General features: G+C 43.7%; 1 protein-coding gene across 3 annotated transcripts in view; it reads left to right on the top strand.

Moving 5' to 3' along the window:
* The window catches only part of unc5cb (unc-5 netrin receptor Cb), a 110,237-nt gene that overhangs the window by 73,676 nt on the left and 16,235 nt on the right, over nt 1-20,326 (top strand). The window contains exons 4-8 of one of the 3 annotated variants that reach the window (XM_076757958.1): nt 1,494-1,597; nt 13,194-13,374; nt 15,010-15,177; nt 15,445-15,609; nt 19,387-19,443. In XM_076757958.1, coding sequence (XP_076614073.1) covers nt 1,494-1,597; nt 13,194-13,374; nt 15,010-15,177; nt 15,445-15,609; nt 19,387-19,443 — 675 coding nt within the window. The remainder of the gene's footprint in view (nt 1-1,493; nt 1,598-13,193; nt 13,375-15,009; nt 15,178-15,444; nt 15,610-19,386; nt 19,444-20,326) is intronic. The other 2 variants (XM_076757959.1, XM_076757960.1) reach the window with 2 other exon arrangements.

Raw genomic sequence — 20,326 nt, 5'->3', positions numbered from 1 at the left:
TATATTCATTTGCACACATACCTCAATCCTCACAGAGGAACATTTATTGATAGATGTGGGTACTGTAGCACTTCTTTTACACCTCTACAGCCATTGTACCAAAAGAAAGGGACGTATTATGTGCGATCTTTTTGACTTCTGGAGTACAAACTCTCTTACAGTCTGTCACTGCACGTCTGCCGGTACTTTTTAAAACTTCAATTCAAAGCCAGTGTGCTTTTTAATGTTAGCACACAATGCCATTAGCAGTCCATATATTAAGAGCATTCTGCAAAGAAGAAGAATATCTTTTCGCTGAAAAAGTAGGTGTAGGTAAAAAAAACAAAACAAAACATATGACTTCTTCTTCTAGCTCTTCTGCGACTGTCACAACCTGTTTGCAGTTCTGTCAGAGCTGATTTATCAGAAACAACAGTGCTTTATCTCACACGGTCTTCTAACATGTTAACATTTCTTGCTTAGTTCAGCTCTTAAAGATCTGAACTTGACTTTAAGGTTCATTATAACCTCTCATGTAGTCATAGCACCGGTATTCAGCTTGGTTTGTCTCCCTCCTCAGCCATTCTTAACTTTCTTCCCAGGGCTGGCTCGGTTTAATGATGGCATAGTTGCAGAGTTCAGTTCAGGTTCTCTATTCTCTTGTTGCAGATTACAGACTGTAAAAGAGGCTGTGTTTGTGCATGTGTCCCTGGAAAACTAAACCCGAATGTATGTAGGATTGTTATATAGGAAAAACATGTTATTTTAGACCACGCTGTGGTGGATGTGGTTGTGCCTTCAGATTAAATGTGTCAGTAAAAAAAAAAAAAAGATAAAGAGTGTGTTTGCCAGGAATATTGCAAAGGCTGTAGAAATGGTATCAGTGGAGTTTGGAGGTTTTATTGTAGATTTGATGCTTCAGTAACTCCAAAGTTCCCAAGTGGTGCCGTAACTCCCAATTAAGTCCTCTCCTCTCCTCTCCTCTGCTCTCTTCTCTTCTCCTCTCCTTTTCCTCTCCTCTCCTCTCCCCTGTGTTGTATATGACGCCCGCCGCTCCTGTCTGTGCAGCAGGTGATGATATATGTCTAATGGGCTTCGGGTTCCAGTGTAGCATGACACCCTCAGTAATCCTGCCCTGTCAGCTGCACTATCCCTGCTCTGCACTACTCTATCAGGGCTCTCACACCACAAAAATATTGGCTTTTCATTGGAGGGCGAGTGATCCCCTTCTCCCTATCTTCCTTCCATCTACTCAGGCGAGTTTATCTGTGTGCTGAAGGCGAGGGGGAGATAAAAAGAAAGCATAAATCTCAGTTTTCTTTTTCTAACATTTAAACTCATATTATTGATGAACTCCCCGGCCTTTTCTTTTGATGATTTATTGTTCGTATACCAATTCTATTATTGAGTGACTCGGCATTTAATATTTAACGTATCTCTCAAAACAGCCCTCACCACCTGTCAATGAGATATGGCTAAATGATACACAATGTGCTTTTGTCTGTTCATCATAGACTTGAGGAAGACGTTCGACCAGGAGCCTCTTGGGAAGGAAGTGTCACTCGAACAGGAAGTGCTGCTGCAATGTCGCCCACCCGAAGGCATCCCAGCCGCTGAGGTAAGGATCAAAAGGCATTTCACTGAGCCAGTCAGTGCTTATTAGGATAATGACATTATTTGCTTGGAAAATATACTTTCTAACATGTTTCTCACAGCACTGCAGGCAGTTGTGATTATCCGTCCTAAGCCCAGCCTTAAGTTCTCACCTCAAATCCAATAAACTGACTGCTATGAAAAGATTTACATGAAGATCTTCACTGACCATTTGGGGTTGGTTTCTGGAAATATCGCTATCATTTGTAGTTTATAATGGGTAGCTAAAATGTCCAACTCCTACATAATTGTAGTTGTCATAACAGCCACATGACAGAACTGTAGCAGAGAGAGGGAATCATATTTAAAAAGACAGCAGCGAGATGATAGGCTCACAATGAAGGTGTGTCGCTGTGCTTTTGGACAGATGATGAGCACAGCAGATATCTCAATTAACAGTCCCAGACAGCGACAGCAAAGAAATTATGAGTGAGCATGTGTGAGGAGTGAATGCAGGATGGTGTGAGGAGTAAGCTGCAGGCGTAGCTTCATTTGTCATTGGTTCTGTGTTTCTACTCCATATAAGAAGGTGAAAACTGTGTTGATTGCAGAATTGTGCCCCGTTTTGAACTCATTTCCACAAGTTGTAATGAAATAACACTGAATAAATCTGACACAGTCCAGAACACAGATAAGGACATTTTTCCACCACTGCCCGGGCTATTTAAGCTGTTTGGGTGTTTCCTGAACATTGGCCAGTCGCTGCAATTTGGTCAGAGGAGAGAAAATTGCAATTATCTGCTGAAGGGAAAAAAGAATAAAACCAGTTGTGTCCCTGCGTTACCTCAGCTCGGCCAGTATCTCCTCCCTGCTCTACTTCCTCCCTGCCCTACAGTAGAAAACTGTTATAGCTGCATTTGAAAAGGCTCAGTTGAGATTGCAGGAACATAAATAGAGGATGAAAGGGTGGTTTGATAGGTGGGGGACTTCGGTGGTTTTTTTTTTTTTTTTTTTTTTTGAGTTGGGGGGGGGGGTTGTAGAGACTGAACTCTGTAAAGGCTTGTGATTGACCTGGAAAAGCCGAGTTAAGTGAGTGGAACTGCACAGCATTTATCCCCGCTGAAAGTGCTGACAGACTAAATGGGCTAAAGTTTGGGACTGGCACTCCGCAGCCTCCCCTTATACAAGCCGGGCTTCAGTCTGATCGTGTTGCTGTAACAGCCCTGTAGTATTGGTGATTCTGTCCGCCTGTCTGAGGTCTCCCTGTCAATCCTGGATTGGCTCAGTGCTGCGATTAAAGACTCAGCCGGGGTCCAATCATGACACATCTATGCTTTCTGATATATGGAGTTGCCGTGGCAACCCAGATGTACAGTGAAGGGTAATTCAACAATTGATAGCATAGGTACAGTCTAAAAGTAGAAATTGCATTTGAAGCAGTTCACTTCTTCCAGGGGGAGAAAGCATGAACAGTTTTCAGTTCTCCCTGCCTGCATCATTTTCTGAGCAGTGACTGTTTTCTCTGTTTGCATTTCTTTCTGTGATTTTGAATTTTTTGTGTGTACAGAGGCACTTTTTCAGCTTCTTTAATTACTCCTACTTACCTCATGGCTACAAAAAGACAACAGTTCCATTCCACAAGTTGTTTTTTCCCGTCTTTTTTTTTTCTTTTTTTCCTGAACTCAAACACAGCTGCCTCAGTGGGGAAAAAAAAAAGGACAAAACCCAAAGTGCTGCTTTTTCATCTGTGTTTGTCAGGCCTTTTCTCACACGAAGCCCGCTAGAGGAAAAAAAAAAAAGCTCGGAAAAAGCAGATGGGCTAAGTCTGTGGTTGCATATGAATCTGCAGAAATACGTAGCAGTCATTGTGAAGGAAAGATCTGTCAGCCATCTAAGACCAAAAAAAAAAAAAAAGAGAGAGAGAGAGGATGAGAGAGGCTGAAGGCAGAGAGAGAAGAGCTGTTGAGGTTTGTCGGGGTTGGATCCAGTGGGTTGTTGTCAGGCCTCCAGTGGGCTGTCAGTTCGCTCTGTGGTTCCTTTACAGGCCTTTGCCTAGTGAGGGAGAGGCTGGCAGGATGGCAGGCTGTGGCTGAGCCATAAAACCCATGCTCTTACAGCACTTTTGTTAAATCATTTGGATTGCATGTGATGGACATTGTGCCCTGTTGCAGGGTTCCAAAGCTATTCTTTCATGTGAAAGACGAAGCAGGACGCACACACTGCACCGACTGATTGATAAATGTCACATGTCGGCAAGTACCGGCAAGGACATTAACATGTCTGCATGCAACAGCACAGAAGATAACATGGTGCCAGCAACTCAACTGAGCACGGAAAGCCCATTCATCTATAGAGAGAGCCGTGTGATTGTGGCTGACCAGCTGGCAGAGGAAGATGCGCAGCTGATGTTCTGGAAGAAGGACTTTGAATAAAAGAGGTTTACGAAGAAAATCTGTCATTTCGGTTCATCACAGCTATCATTATTTTCTGTTGTCCTCGTTGACGGTACTCAAATGACAATTTACTGTTAGAAAAGCTTCCCGGCAGTTAAATGGTTGAATGCACTGACACTTTCTTATGTTCTTGATGTTTTTACTTCGGTTTTAAGGAAGTGGTGTTATTGGGGTCAGCTGTAGTGGCAGTTTTTTAGCAGCTGTTATAAACAAGCAGTTACCAGAGTTACTCACTCACACCGAGACACACACACACACACACACACACACACACACACACACACACACACACACACACACACAGTGTCAGAGCTGCGAAGCCCATGTTCTTGAGAATCAAAGTCAGTCACAATTAGTTTTGATCTCAGATTACAAAGTGGAACTGCGCTATTTGATGTTATCCGGTACGAGCTTTGTGTCCCCTCTTTGTCTTCCCAGTTTTCAGATGATTTACATTATAGGTTTTCACGATGGTTTACCACAGTAATGACATTCTGTGATTCTACTTAAGTGGTTTTGAGTCTTTGCTGGCTTTCTGCGGGGGCCCTTGCCCTCAAAAACGAAACATTATGCTGAATAATCAGGATTGCTCCTGTGATGATGCAGCAGCTTTTTGCAACAGAACATACGAAACAGAAGTTTTTATATTTGGAGTCGAGTCAGAGGTATCCTTGCTCTTGTTTTTGACAGGTTTTTCACACTTGATACATTGATTTTCTGGTGTACAGAGAGACCTGAAGTTGTGGAAGGCACGCACACACACACACACACACACACACACACACACATGCAGGCACACACAGATGCAAAGAAAACAAGCAGCAGGCATTTATTTTGGCTCTCGTTGCGACCATTACCAATGGAACTTTGGCCTTGGAGGACTGAAATACTGCAAGTGAGGTTTCTGAAATAGCACAAGGATTCAGTCATCTGAGCGTCTTGTACGGTCTGAATACATTAGACAGTCGCCAGGCTCTCTAAAACTCATTGTTACACGTTTCCATAGATATGAATATTTGATATATACTTAATCAAGAGCAGAAGGAAAATGTAACTGTTGAGGCTATTCTAGGAAGGAATGGAGAGGGAGTGAATTGGCAGGAAAGGCTTGGTTTCTGTGTTACGTGGGCTTACTTGCTGAGTTCTGCCCGTAGAGCAATTAAGGTAAAGACAGGGATGGAGACTTTCCATAAGCTCAACGCGGATCCGTCTCCTTGAATACCTCCGTGAGTCTCTTTCATCAACATCTTAAGAGCATCCACAGACATAACAGTGGGCCTCTTTTCATATTGATGAATATGTGGCAGGCTCATAAAATGGACTTAAATCTCCTTTGTGAAAGAATGCAGCTGTATTGTTCCTTTCTCTTTCCTCCCGCCGTGCCCTCCATCTCCATCTCCACTTCAGAGCACTTGTCACAGCCCTGAGAGAAAGACAAGAGTTCAGAGGTGATGCAGCGCCGTGAGCTGCTGAGCCTGTTTCCATGGAAGCGGGATTTTATTTCAGGCATCTCCTCAGTCAGCCGGGGTCCTGCCGTGTTATCATGGGTAACGAGTCATTGATGCTCTGCAGGGAAGAGGCCCTGCTGCCATGATTAAGTCCATTGGCTTTACTGAGAAGAAAGCCAGGAAGCACAAAGATCTTTATTTCACACCCCCTCATCCAGAGAAGTGAGGAAAGCAGCTGAATTTAGACAGCTGGGAGAACAGCCAGAGTCAAATTCAAGGGGTTCGCATGTAGTTCTGTGAATCCATATGGACAGTGGATTTTGTTATTTGGCTCAAATTATGTTTCCTCACTTTTTGTTGTTGACTGCATGTACCGATAGTGACTCTCAGCCCTGAGCTTTATGTCATAAAATCCAATGCAGCTCAAATATCTAGACTGCGGCCCTTTATGGAGATCCAGTATCCCCCTTTTCCACCCATCAAACTGTGTAAATGTCAGTGACTAATGTTGATTTTAGGCCCAGTTCCAGTTAATAGGCAAAGTGAAGGCATAGCGCAAACGGCAGCTCGTCAGGTCACCTTGTCAAGAAATAGCTGAGTGCTTCCTCCCAGTCAAAATGGTGTGTAGTGTAGTTATGAGGAGAAGGAAGGGGGGGAGGGCAGTGATGTCAAGAGTAACAGCACTTCAGTGCCCGGTGAAACAGGAAGTGTGTTTTTATTAAGGTTGCCCATGGGAGAGAAGGTGTCAGGAGGCCAAACCAAATCCCTGTGGCAACCAACTAAAGATTGCCCTTCAGGCACTCACCTGTCAATCAGTGCAAAGGCTGTGATTTACTCTAATGGCCCAACATCTGTGAGCTCTGCTGTCCTCTGTAAGTCACTGGCCTTTCTAGTGTTACCTCCAATGGGTCAGGCCTTAACAAACATTTGCATGTAAAATCTTAGACCCAAGGGATTTTCTGCACATATATTCCAACAGACCACCTATGAGAAAAACAAAACATTATTCATTCTAGGACAGAGACGAAAAGTGCAGCTTGAGGCTCTAGAAGGATGCAAAGATTTACGCTGATACTAGAAAATAAAACCAGCGCATGTACTGACAAGCCCTTTGCCATTCTTCTTCAATCACTGGCTCATCTGCCATCACAGCTTTCTCCCAAGCCCTTGAGGTAAACGCAGCTTCTTTTGTTTACATTTCCAAAAAGGGCATATTAAATAATGACATTTCTCCATGCAGCCTGGAATCGTAGGGAAGGTGAATTGCAGGATGCCAGGTGGTATTTTCATTTAACATGGCAATGAAACATAAATGAGAGAGTTCTCATTTTGGCCACTGTTTCTTTATCACTTTAAAATGATTTTTGAGCCATTTGAACTGAACTTTTGAATCGATTCCAGCATTTTTATCCTTGCTCCTGAAGGTAGTATTATATACAGGGAGAGTTCTGACCTCTATCAGTGCACAAAAACCCTCTCTCTGGCTGGTGTTATCATATAAGCTTTTCTAAAAGGCCAGAGGAGTCTCCGGGAGACCAAGGACTGCATGCATAGAGTGTATCACTCACTTCTCCAGCTTGCAAAGCTGCAGCCTTAGTAATAGTTTGTATTCGTTTATTATTTATTATTTCACATAAAATAGCGTGTGCCTCTCAGCAGCCAACTTGTCCACCCACACATGGATGTATCAAAAAAAATTTGGCTTGAAAACAAAATGTACAATATCATGGCAGAAATCCCATACTCACATCACCACTATATAATCAACAATTTTTTGGATACCTCCCTAAAAAACAGACAAGAAGAGAGTGGTGAAAACATGAACTACCCCCAACTTTGGTTTGGTTTTACCGTAGGCGGTGAGTGATTCTAGGAGTCGTATTTTAAGAGGCATACGAACTGTGCAAGAGAAAACAGAGAGTTGTGTTGCAACAGCGAAGTGCCTGGCTGTCCTTGGAGCTAGTTTAAGAAATGGCTGTTCTCCTTCAAAAGACTGTGGAGAGCTTTAGGCCGGACTGAGCTGGACGGGGTCATTACTCCCGGCTCGAGCCTCAGTGATCTGTCTTCTCTATGGGCACCTGCAGTAGTACCGACTCCACCTCTGTCTCCCTCCTCCGCCCAACCCCATCCCATCCCAGCTCCTCCACACAACACACCCTCACAAACACACATCCATATATAGATACAAGCAAGTAATACAGGCATACACACACATACAAACATTTTCTCTCATCACATCTCAAGACATCACACCTAGTGTATTTCAGCTTGTTAATATTTATACAGCTCACATTTCCATACTTGTCATACAGGCAGATGCAGAGCATATGGCTTGTTGTCTCGTAGTGAATGATTGAATAATCAGTTTGTAACCTTTTGTGGCTCATTCTCCAGGTGTGTCATTCAAGCCTGGAGCGGATATATGCTGCGAGAAAAGGGAAATGAATAAATTACATCGGATAGATAGTTCGACTTCATGTGGAGAAGCAGGAGCGCTCATAATGACTTCTCTGTAGAGGAGTCTCGCACATTTCTGTGGAACATTTTTTTTCCCTCCCCGTTCTTCCTTTTCACACCCCGCTCCACCCCCACACTCTGCTGTACGTTCTATTTCTGACACAACAGCAATGAGTAATGAATGGTTTTGCCTTGCACTGGTTCTTAACAAGTAAGTGGATTGTATACAGTGTGTTCTGTATATTGGGCTAATTAGTGTTGTGCTGGCACACCCTGGCAGAGCACAGAAGCATCCCACTCCATGCTTACTCCTACGCTGCTGCTGCAGCCAGGTCTGTAGCCAGTCCTGTTTGCTAGCAGGAGGAGAAGTGCCAGTGGAAAGACTGAAGCTGCGTCCCAGTTCAGGACGTATAGACCACCATGGTGGGTCCCTCACAAGAATGAAAGGCCAGAAGTGTGCCTTTGTTTTACAAGTTTATCACAAGTCAGTTGTCTTGACACCTGTTTACAGTTCAAGGTATGATGTTAGACATAAACTGTAGACACATGCAGGACAAATGTCAACCTGTGTATAAGGTTAAGGTGGCTGTAATCAATCTGTTTTGGTTCAGTCTCACCAGTCTCATTTGCAGCCGCAGTAAGCAGTTGTTTTCAGCAAAAAACGTTAAAGACAACCCCACTGTACGCTACCTGCTCAGCACCGAAAGGCTGACAGACAGGAGTCGTGACAAGCTGGTTAACATAGTCGAGCAGTTAGCGGCTAAAGAGCAAGATATTTTTCTCAGGAGTTGCTGGAGACCAAAAGCAGAGCTGAGATCAAAGTGAATACTGGGCTCGGAGTGTCAGGTGGACACAAACGCGACTTTGAATGAATGCTAATGCTCTGTATCCGAAGAGTGTGTACATAAGCAACCATTTGCTAACAAGCTCCTATATCCGCTTTCTAAGTTGATAATGTCGCTCATGTGTTTACTGCTTGTTTCCACTGCCCTTAAATGGTCAGAAAACTCACACGAAATAGGGAAAACAGTGCGTCATCAGGAGTCATCCCATGCTAGACTGATTGCTCATTATCTAGTGCTCTGCTTCAGCATCCTGTCTCATCATGAATTACATCACATTAAGGAGTAATGATGCTATTCCAATGGTAAACATAGCCACAGAACTGTTTTCAGACAGAACAAACAGCCTGTCTTCATATATTTACACCTTTCTGTGGCTTTTTTTAGTTATCTAATTTCCTGACTTAACTTGATGAAGATCAGAAGAAATCCATTAAAAATAGACCAGTGCACAATGCATTGTTTTGTCCAAAAAAATGGGCAAAAGAAAGCTGGTCTCGGGTTGTAGAGAAGCCTTTCAAATGGAAAAAGCTTTGTTGTAGTGTTATTTCATATTTGGTCAAGAAATGCAAACCTCAGAGGTTCCTGCCTCCAAAATGGAACCCAGTTTCAGTGTGTAAAAGGCAGCACCACAAACAAGTCACTGCAGCTGAAAACAAGATGCTGACAGGCAAATTCTGGCTTCCTCCACATGAATGAACCAGGGCACCCGTGTCTTTTTTGTGGCTGTACCATATGTACGCATGCTGTGGCTCCTCCCATACACATACATGTCACTGATTCATCACTTTAGACGTCCCTGATTTCCCTCTTCCATCCTGTATAGATCGTCCTTTTGACGTCTCCCTTTTCGAACCTGTCTGTATTATTTTTCTCAATGCCGTCTCATGTATCCCACTCTGTGAATTTTCCAGAGTTCAAGAGATGAGAAAGCTGTCTCCTCTGAGTCGGAGCTCTTTCTTCTTTGTTTACGTCTTGCTGTAGTCTATCCCTTTTCCTTCTCATTCATTCGGTCTTCACCTCTGCAAGACTAAGTCACCTCTTTGTAACCTTTTTCCTCCATCCCCCATCTTTATTCTGCCTTGGTCGTCTTTGCGTCTCAGTCATGATGTATCATATATTTTGGCACACTAGCGGTCACTCTCCTGCGTCTGCTCTCCTTCTCGCTCATCTAGTATCTTCCCTTCTCCGTCTTCCATCTACCTACCTCTTTCTTTTTGTCTCTCTCCTTGTCTTCCTCTCTAGGTTTAAGTTTCCATCTGTCTCTCTCTCTCTTGCTGTCACTTCCTCCGACCAGACAGGAAGACTCCCTCTCTTTATGACAGCTGACATGTGGCAATTTCCCTTCGTTAATGACAAGAAATGTGCCAATTACCTCTCCGGATGTTTCGCTGCCAATCAGACACTAACGAGCTGCGAGTGCGTGGCTGTGTTAGCATGTGTGTGTGTTTGTGTGTCGCTGCGTGCATGTTTGAGTCTGTTGGCATGAGACAAAGTTGGACAAGTGCTATATGAGATGTAGTCTGCTGCTGAATTTTAATCATTTGAAATCTTTTCACAAGTGTGGTGTAGAGATTGGCTTACCTTTTCATCTCTGGTTTTATTAATGAGTCCCAATTATAGTCCGCGCAGAATAAATGATGGGTGAACTGTTGCTCACTTTTGCTCTCTCACACACACACATTCCCACTTCTGACATGAGTTTCTACCACTTTCTATCCCTCGTCACTCCGTCTCCCTCCCACCTCTCCATCTGCGCTGAAAAGCTCTTTTGTTCAATTTTTAATTACCTTCTCATATAAAAGTGCTCTTGACATCTGAATGCAGCACGTTTGGAGAGGCTGCCTCTGTGATTGGTGCAAAATTGGTTAACCACCTCTTTGTATGTCAGTGTCAATCTCTATTCGAAGAACAGACCTTTTACTTCCTATAATGCCCTGTGCCCTGCACACACTGATGTGTGCATTGAGAGACAAATATTTGGCATGTCAACAAAAACCATCGTTTCTCTTGTTTGCATCATCTTTATTTGTTTTATTGGACTTGTGTTCCTTCTCTTTTCATCATGACATATGGAACAAAGGATGCACAAAATGGCAATCGGATCACTGTCTGATCTTTGTTCCCTCAACATGAGGGTCTTTCTCAGTGGTCGCGTTTGTCATGTTTATTAGTTTCATTCACTATTAAAGATTGATGGCGATACTGCAACACAAAAACACACACAAAAATCCACGTAGCCCCTTATTCAATAAGTACACTGATGCATTCACTGTAATCACTGTAGCCATCTTGTAATCTATAATGATGGAGTGGTAAATGTGCATCATGCATCAAGCACAGGAGTTATTTGTTTGTGTTTGTGCATAGATAATAAGAGGAAAAGATGTGTTCGATGTTGAAATCTATCACCAGAAGCTGCAGTTTAGTGAGTTATCATTGAATTCTTCTGGTGCTTCAATTCTGAAAGTCGTGACAGATGTCTAACTGCCACCTCAGCAGATGTCACAACAGATTAGTCGTAATAACATTAAAACGGGAGCCAATTCAATAGCACAATACCGAAATGTCTAATTATGTACACCTATCATATATGCACATGCCTTGCTATAAATTGCTGGAGTTAAATCGTGTTCCTAACTTGGGATTCAAGTGTTATTCGCGCCATCAGTCTTACTGAATGTGTTTTTACCTATGCAGGTTTAAGGTCACAGAAATAAGACTTCACTCACTCCCTAAATGGCATGAAGTCAGTAATTCTAACAAATCTGCTGTTAAATTAGATTCAAATTTCTTTTTCTTTTGTTTTCATACTGCAGCATTCACTTATTATGTAATAATGAAGCTGCGTCTAGTTATAAATTAAATTAAATATGAAAACATGCTTTTCTCTTTGTGTGGCAAGAGATGCTCATAATGCTGTAGCATCGTGTCGAGGAGTGAGCACGACGAACTTACATCACACAGCACTTTATTGCATTATGCTGTTGTGAGAGAGAGGCTTAATTTCAGCTGGTAGACGGCTTGGGAGGCGAATCCTTTCCTTCCTGGCTCCATGAGATTGATTGAGCCAACACATGTTTATGGAGAAAAACACTCATAAGCGCCAAATCAGCAGAGAATATGCACCACGCTTACAGAGATTTACTGTAAAGCTCTGCTGATATTAAGTTTGCATCCAGTGTTTGTTCAGATGGAAGTTGTCACAGGGATGATTGTCTTTATGAGCTGCACGATCAAAGTCTTGTGTGCACTGATTTGAAGGAGGGCGGGATAAGAAGAGGTTAAGTGTGAAGTAATTGTGCAGTGAAGTATTGAAAATATTTTCTTCTAAGTCTCTCCAATGCGCTCCCACCGGGTGAGACAGCTGACAGCCTTGCTGAGGTGTGACGCTGATGGCATCTTTGATATCTGTCATCTGGCGCTAACACACACACTAGTGAAGCTGGTGTAAACCAGCGCAGGTCGCAATCAGCCCATCTTTTCTTCTAACAATGCTGGTCTTACAACAATGGCCAATGTGTTGTACACCTAAACACCACTGCATGCTGTTTCTGTGTTCTTTCTTAGGAAATCCAACAACAACAGTGAGCCCGCACACTGTTTTGTCTTGGCAGACCTTACATCAGGTTATTGCCCCACTTTTTTTGAGATACTTAATCTCTTACAAGAAAGACTCTTTATAAACATCCCGCTTATCTTTGCCTGTACTGCTCCTTAGTGTCTCATCTCTTATCACGGCCTGCTCCTCGTGGGATATCACAATACACAGGAAGTCTGTTATTTTCCACGCCTCCTCATCACTGGACAGCTTCTTTGAAGAAAACCAGAGAACCAGGACATGTTTTGAATCACAGTGGCTGCAGAGTGTGAGGCGGCGCGTGTTATTCTTTTCCAAACCTTTACACCCCTTGAAAAGAAAAAAGGATCTTGGTGATTTACAGCCAAATAAAGGCTCTAAATGGTCCCCTGTTCTGTGATAGTGCAGGGAGTTCAATATCAGCATCATTTAGAGAAATGAAACTCATAAGGAAAGGTCAGAGAGCCTCTCAGCTTCAGGAATTGTGGAGAGTTTTCTTCCTGTCTGTTGTCTGACGATGCTGTTGTTACTGTAGCGCTTTGTTCTTGGGGGAGAATAAAAAGAGCATGATAGATATTGACTTTTTGTAGCAGAACCTCAGAGACATAAACAATTGTGCCTCTAATCCTGGCACTCACTGCTATTTGAGAGGTTACCTGAAGACAAGAAAAACTATAGCTGTTTAAACACTTTGCTGTGATTTCTCTACAGTTTAATGAGGTCAACCTGTCTCCCACCTTCACTCACGGCATCCGTTTGAAATGCTCCTCTGTTGTCTCTGAGCTGCCAGTCTTTTCTCTTTTTTCACCTTGTGTTCTCTTCCTCTTCTTCTTCTCCTCAGGTGGAGTGGTTAAAGAACGAGGAGGTTATTGATCCTGCAGATGACAGGAACTTCTACATCACCATCGACCACAACCTGATCATCAAACAGGCCCGCCTCTCTGACACGGCCAACTACACCTGTGTGGCCAAGAACATCGTGGCCAAGAGACGCAGCACCACCGCCACAGTTATTGTCTATGGTAAACTCTCTGAACACTGAGCAACACAGTTAAAGAGATCCAACGCTGGTCTCACATCTCCTGACCTGCAAACAGCCACGCTCCTTGCTGGCCGGATGAGAGATCAGTGAAGTCAGACAGTAGTGTAGAGAAAAAGGTGTCCAATTCAAAATTTGGATTCTCAACTCAAAATAAAGCCAATTTGAAATTCACTCTGCATAAAGCAAATCCCTCTCTCTCCCGCGGCGTGTAACACTCACTCATTTTGTTCCTGCCGGAAGGTGTGCAAAGACTGGAAGATTTGTGATTTTCTGAACTGCGAGCAAGGTGCTGAGCCATACTTAAAGAGACTCCTGCTGTGGTTTCACACAGATTCACCCACCGTCTCCCTAACATCAACTGACATGACTGTTATTGCACAGCAATGCTGCGAAGTTGAACTTCAACGCCTGCTGGAGGCAATGCATATTCAGGCTGAATGAAAAGGTGCTGCATGCATGTGGAAGATGCACACAAAACAAAAGTGAACAGATGCTTGAAACTGATGCTTTTACCAGGGCTGAGTTTCAAATCTGCTGGAGGTGCTTTGTTAGCGTCCTTTTTGTTGTGTTTATCTACAGTTATGTGAACATTAAGGACAATGTTGCTGTGGGGATCAATGTAAGGGTGATTCAGGAACATAAATGATAAATCCAAGAGAGGGAGAGATCTCAGGGACAAGGGTCGCTGTTTAAGTGTCGAATAAACTGCTTTGTTGTCAGCTCATCCTGGAGAGAAGCACAACAAACCACTCCATCAATTTGTGCCTTCGTTGCTTCTTTATACAAAACTGGTTCCTCGCACATTCATTCATGGTTGTGCTCTATGTGTACCCTGTAAACCAGTATGAGAAACCCAAAGGATAAGAGAGGGCTGTGATGAAAGTGAGAACGACAGGCAGTGTGCATTTAGCCAAGCGGTTTCCAGCCCAAAATGTTACAAGGACACTGGAAACAGGAGCACAAGCTGGCAACAAAAGAGAAAAAAAAAAAAAAACAGGACAGAGAAAAAGAGGAAGAGCGAAGATACATCCATGATCCATGGAGGAAAGAAAGCAGACAGTAAAGAAATGTGGGGCTTTGGCAGTCTTCCCCCAGAGTCCAGTATTTTGGGCTTCACCCATAAGCATGTCACATTTGAAAGTCGGAGGCTCCAAGGGGCCCAGTTCCACCATTGCAAATGCCACAGACTTGTTCTCAGCCACAAGCCCTGGTGTCACTCTGCACTGGATTTAACTGCTGACAGAGATGGATGAGAGAGGGAAGAGAGGCATTAGGAGGAATCAGTGAATGGAAAATGCAGCAATCTGACCAGAAGAGATTTCAGGGTCAAAACACAAAAACTCTATATATACATTTCACAGTGGCAAACAGTTGTGAATCCAGATGTCCAAGACTGCAGGGATTCCAGTTAAAGATGCGTTGACAAACTTAATCGAATCCAAATGGAATGATTTTATTCTGTGTCTCTCTGTGCTTTTACTGCGTGTCCCATTTCATTTGTTAAATTGAGTTTCATTTCATCCTAGTTTATATTTTAATTCATCCTGATCCTTGTAAGAAAACAAACAATCAGTCTGAGTGATATCTTAACCCGTTTTATCACCATGCGTTCCAGTGAACGGTGGATGGTCGACATGGACGGAGTGGTCAGTGTGCAACAACCGCTGTGGCCGTGGTTACCAGAAACGCACACGAAGCTGTACCAACCCCGCCCCACTCAACGGCGGCGCCATCTGCGAAGGGCAAGGCATCCAGAAGCTGGCGTGTAACCCTCTCTGCCCAGGTACGGCTTAAAATTACAATACACCCACTTAGAAGTGGGTGGAAAGGGTACAGGTACACAAAAACAAAATACATAAAATATGATACAACTCTGTGTTTACATATTTCGCTCTGTTTGTGCCTCCACCCTTACGTGTGTGCCTCTCTCCCACATATCTCCCGCTGTCTGGAATCCGCTCACCCACTCATCACTCGCTCGTTTGTCCTCATCTTCTCATTTGCCATTTCATTCAATCTACCCCCATCCGTTCTGTCTGTTGTGTGGTAGTGGATGGCCTGTGGACAGAGTGGAGTAAGTGGTCCACCTGTGGGACAGAGTGCACCCACTGGAGGAGGAGAGAATGCAGCGCTCCGGCACCCAAAAACGGGGGAAAGGACTGTGAGGGCATGGTGCTCCAGTCCAAGAACTGCACCGATGGGCTGTGCATGCAGAGTGAGTACCCGACTAATCCTCTGCTACTCTCTCTGACCTGCCAACCAAAGACATGTCTTCACCCTTTGACCATGAGTTTCGCTCTGCTCTTTCATCACCACGCTGTGTTTCACATCGCCACATAACACACTCACCCTGTCGCTCACTCGCTCTTCACTCATACATAAACAATAAGACATGCCAAAACGCCTTTCACTCTGTCCTCTGCACTCAATCTCATTATTTGCACATACATGAAACACAAAAGCTGTTGGATAAAAGTGACATAAAAGCAGAAACCACTGCACATCCTTTCCTGTGTCAGCTCTGCTGCAGATATATGTATGTTAAAAAAAGACTTGGCCACATGGGGAAGCACTCTAAGTAATTATCCTTGTCACCGGCTAAGCATTTGGGAGTTATATTTAAAATAATAATAAGTGATTATATTGTAATTACATAAGGGGGGTCACAACTACCAAGGCTGCCTTGATTACTACCTTAATTTAAAAACTCTGGATTCCTTAGGTCCAATGAGAGGAAACATGAGGCCGCAAAGTGCTGACAATTACATGTGCTGGAAAGTGAACAAGTATTGTACATAATACTCCACTCTGCAATAATTTCAAAGTACACTAAAGGCTACAGGATGCACCAGCATGTCTTTGGCATAAATCACAATTCTCCTATTGGTTTTACTGTTTTGTTCCTAAATAAAAAAAAGGCCAAAGCAGTTTGTGGTACGGCCAGATCTTTTCCTGCAGGCAACGAATTGTTTTCTGCTCCTCTTTCTTCCAAGCAAGTTAAAAACAGCCACGCAGTTTATTTGAGCCAAAAATCCTGCTCCCACTCCTTTGTAATACATTCACAGATTGGAATCATGCCGCAGTTGCTCTGATGCACGAGTGTGTGCGTGCATGCGTGTGTTAGCTGCAGTATTAAGAAACCACCGTATACAGAATTTGATACCTTGAGCTTCATCTGCTAAAACAGTCTCTGCCCTCTTCTCTGTGATAACAAGAGAAAGAGGGTGAGGAGGAGGTAGCTGTAAAGGCTGCACAGTAACTGAGTTAAACTCTGTGTCTGGTTTAATAAAAATCCTCTCCAATAAACATCTTTGAAGGTGTTAGACCCACACACTGTCACAGATGCCTCCATCGTGTGTATAACCCACTACAGATGGTGATCGTGACACTAATAATATAACAGAGGCCGGGCTGCTGGATGTCTAGAATTTGGTACAGCTGGCCGTCACTGTGTGCAGCTGATCTGAGATTTTGCTGCACCATGGGGTTGTAAACTGCTACCTGCAGTATGGTGTCGACATGATGTACTGTAGGTTATGGTTGACATCACATCGGTGGTCAGTATGCATCTTTAGACGCAGCTGGCTGATGGTTCTGCATGTCTCTGTCCAAAGTAAGCGCATGCTGTTCTGCATGTCCATATGTACGGAGGATTGACGGGAAGCTATGACTTCAGTGTTCAGTGATTTCATTTAAAACGTTAGCATCAGAGGAATGCATTAGCTGATTTTATAGCCAAGGTCATATGTCTGCAGTGTATAGAAACATCAGGGAGCAATCTACAGGAAGACCCGCTCTTATTTGCCTTATTCGTCTTATTTTATCTCCCTCTGCGGCACAACATACGCTCAGCCCGCCCCACTGCACGCGACTCAGCCTATCTCCGAAGCATTAGTTCTCGGTAGATTGATGGCCAGTTTGCAGAGAATATAAAGCCATAATGATATAGATTTAGGATCATTTCAGGGATTGATTTTTTTGGAAGCTAAGAGGGTGAAGCCACTTATGTCAATGCTAATGACCATTTCCATGAGCATTTAGGAGAACGGCCCATTATCTAAAAGCTCACATTATGGCAAATATGATTGGGAATGGAAGTTGTGTGCAATCTGAACTCACCTCGGACCGCTGATCTGCTCCCTCCAGTGCCGGGCTGGGATCTGAGCAAACACGTGTCTCTGGATTCCATTGCAGCTTGATCTTATTTTCGGTTGTTTGAATTTATTTAAATCATTTCAATTGCAATCCATCGCAGAAATCTGGCAAAGGAATATGATACGACCAGAGCTGGAAATAGAACTCAGCGAGAGACAGTGCCCACCGTGAAAACACACCTGACCTGAGTCAAAAAGCGAAGAGTTTTGTTATAATTTACTTTGTAGCTTGTTTATCACATTTAGACTGTCCTGGAGTTTGGGGGGTGGATTTAACAAAGTTAAGCACCTACAGATTGATCTAGAGAGGTTGCACTCTGCCTGTTCAGATGGAACTTCCGAACTCTAACACAAGGGTATAGTTTTCACAGTTCACTGCGGCTGACCTGACTAAATCTCTGTTTTGCGCTCCCTCTGTGGTCTGTCCTCCTTGATTCTGATGTTGTTTTCCAAGCCTTTGGTAACCCCGCGCTCAGACATGACATTTTCTTGACATATTGATGTAGAGAAAGGGGAGCGCCTACTCCTGCAAGGGCAAATGCTTTATTGCTATCAAACGGCAGAGACTGGAAAAATCTCGATTCTGAGGCTCACGTCAGCCTTCCAGGAACATGAGCTTATTTACACTAAGTGGTTGAAAAGTTTTGATTAAATGTAAATAAATACCTTTGGCGTATAATCAGCAGTTTCAGTTAACATCAGCTCTCCACCAAGAAGCAAAAGTTAACCTTTGGCTACCCTGATGATCACATCAGTTTTGACAGTATCCTTCTATGAGTTTGGAAATGTGCCATATTCAAGGAAGTAATGGCTGAAACACAGACAATGATTTCCTGCCCCCCCCCCCAGCTCTGTGTTGTCAGGAAAGAATAATCTTTGTCCGTCTGGGTCTCTGAGGTTTCCTTTTGAGCCCACCCACCGATGCATGCTTTTACTCTGGCTATACTGTAAATGCACAGATGAATAGAAACTCTACAGGATGGGTTCAAATGGGCCATCAGTTAGACTGACCCTGACAGTCACCTCCCCCCGCTCCAGCCCGGCCTCCCTGTTGCCTGATTACATGTACACACCAGCCCCATCTATCAAGCCATTGATTTTCCTGTCGGTCCACTTGTCTGCCTGTGGCTCTCTCCCTCTCCAATAAGGACTTCATTGTTTGTATAGTTGTTTATGGATGTCCCAGGGAGACTGAATATTATGTGTGCTAGTGCACTATCCCTGGCTGCCATTCTACGCTGCTTTCCACTTCAGCGTGCAACCTGGCCACAACAAAAGCGCAACCGAAAAGCCCAGTTGGCGCCAGAAACCATCTACGTGGGCGATTTTTCTCCAAATCTCTGTCCTTCAACCCTGTTTTTTTTTTTTCATTTCCTGCTTTCCTAACATAATCGTTCCTTTCATCCCATGCACTACGCTCTCCATCCACCTTCCAGTGACAGATGCAAGGCTGCTGGTTCTATTGACTGTGTTGGAGCCCGCACTTTATCAGCCCCTCCATTCCCCCTCACCTGCCAGCATCAGTCCTGCCGCTGCTGCTGAGGCACTAAGCCAAGTTGATGGATCACGCCACTCCCTCACAGAACCTCCGTGCCCCCCCCACTCCTCTCATCCATCTCTATACTCTATACACAGATCTGGAGAGGAGGGGCCAAATCAAGAAAGATCGCTTCCCCCATGTCATCACTCCTACTCATGAGTTTGTTGCTGTCTCATTTGTTGAGTTTGTTTTTCTGTTGGCTTAAATTTGATTTCCATCATCCCGCTCCTGTCCACCCCGCCCCCCTCCTTACCTCCCCTGCTCTCTCTCCCATCCACAATACCTTCATTTCTTCAAGGTTCCTTATATCAGAAGTCGTCCGAGGCAAAAGACAAGAGTGATTTTGGAAATTCATGTGAGTTATTGTTTTTTTTTTTTTAATCATTAATTTGTTTTGACATTATTTCTACATTCATGCTGGTGTCTGTCTTTGATCTTTATCGGCAGGTTACGCGCAAGGTCACTCACAGTTGCAGATGTATCATTAGAAAATATAACTTTTTTGCTAACTTTTTGCACTAAAAACAGAAAACAAAACGAGATTATTATTTCATGTCCATCTATCTTTCATTACTGCTCTTCTGTTGTTTTTTTTACTTTTTTTTTGTTTTTGTTTTTTTAGCAGATAACCATCTCAGGCCACTTCCCTCTTTGATATCCGTTCTGTCCTTTCTCATATTGCGCCTCTGCTTGCCGGCTGCCTGTTCGCAGCCATGTCACCGCTCTCTAACTCCGAGCTGACGCCGCCCTTTACCCTGCTGCTCCTGCTGAACTTCACCCTGACACTTCACCGTGCCGTCAGCTCAGCCACTGAGTCTGGCAAAGCATTTAACCCACTGTCATTCTCTCTGTCTATCTTTAATATTTTTCTCTCTCTGTATCTCCTCCTGCGTCTGTAAATCTCTGCGTCCTCACAGAATGGAGTGTTCAATAATCCCTTTCATTTCCATTTGTTGTACTTTTCCCTCTCCGACAATGGCTCATGTTCAAAGGGATGTATTAATCTAAGTGATACATTTTAATGCGTACACTTAGCAGGTTGCTGCCTTTATCATCAAAGCATGGATGGAAGATTGTTCGACTGAGGGGATATATGTTAAATAACTGCGGGGAAGCTTGGCAGAGGGAGCACAGTGAAATTACATTTTCAGACTTTCATCATTGCCTCCCTGCTCTGTTTTCTGTTCATGTCTGTGCTAGAGGAAGGATTAGAGGCCTAACAATATATGAGGATATAT

The sequence above is a fragment of the Chaetodon auriga genome, chromosome 19, assembly GCF_051107435.1.
Source record: "Chaetodon auriga isolate fChaAug3 chromosome 19, fChaAug3.hap1, whole genome shotgun sequence".
NCBI lineage: Eukaryota > Metazoa > Chordata > Actinopteri > Chaetodontiformes > Chaetodontidae > Chaetodon > Chaetodon auriga.
This window is presented reverse-complemented; position numbering and strand designations above follow the sequence as displayed.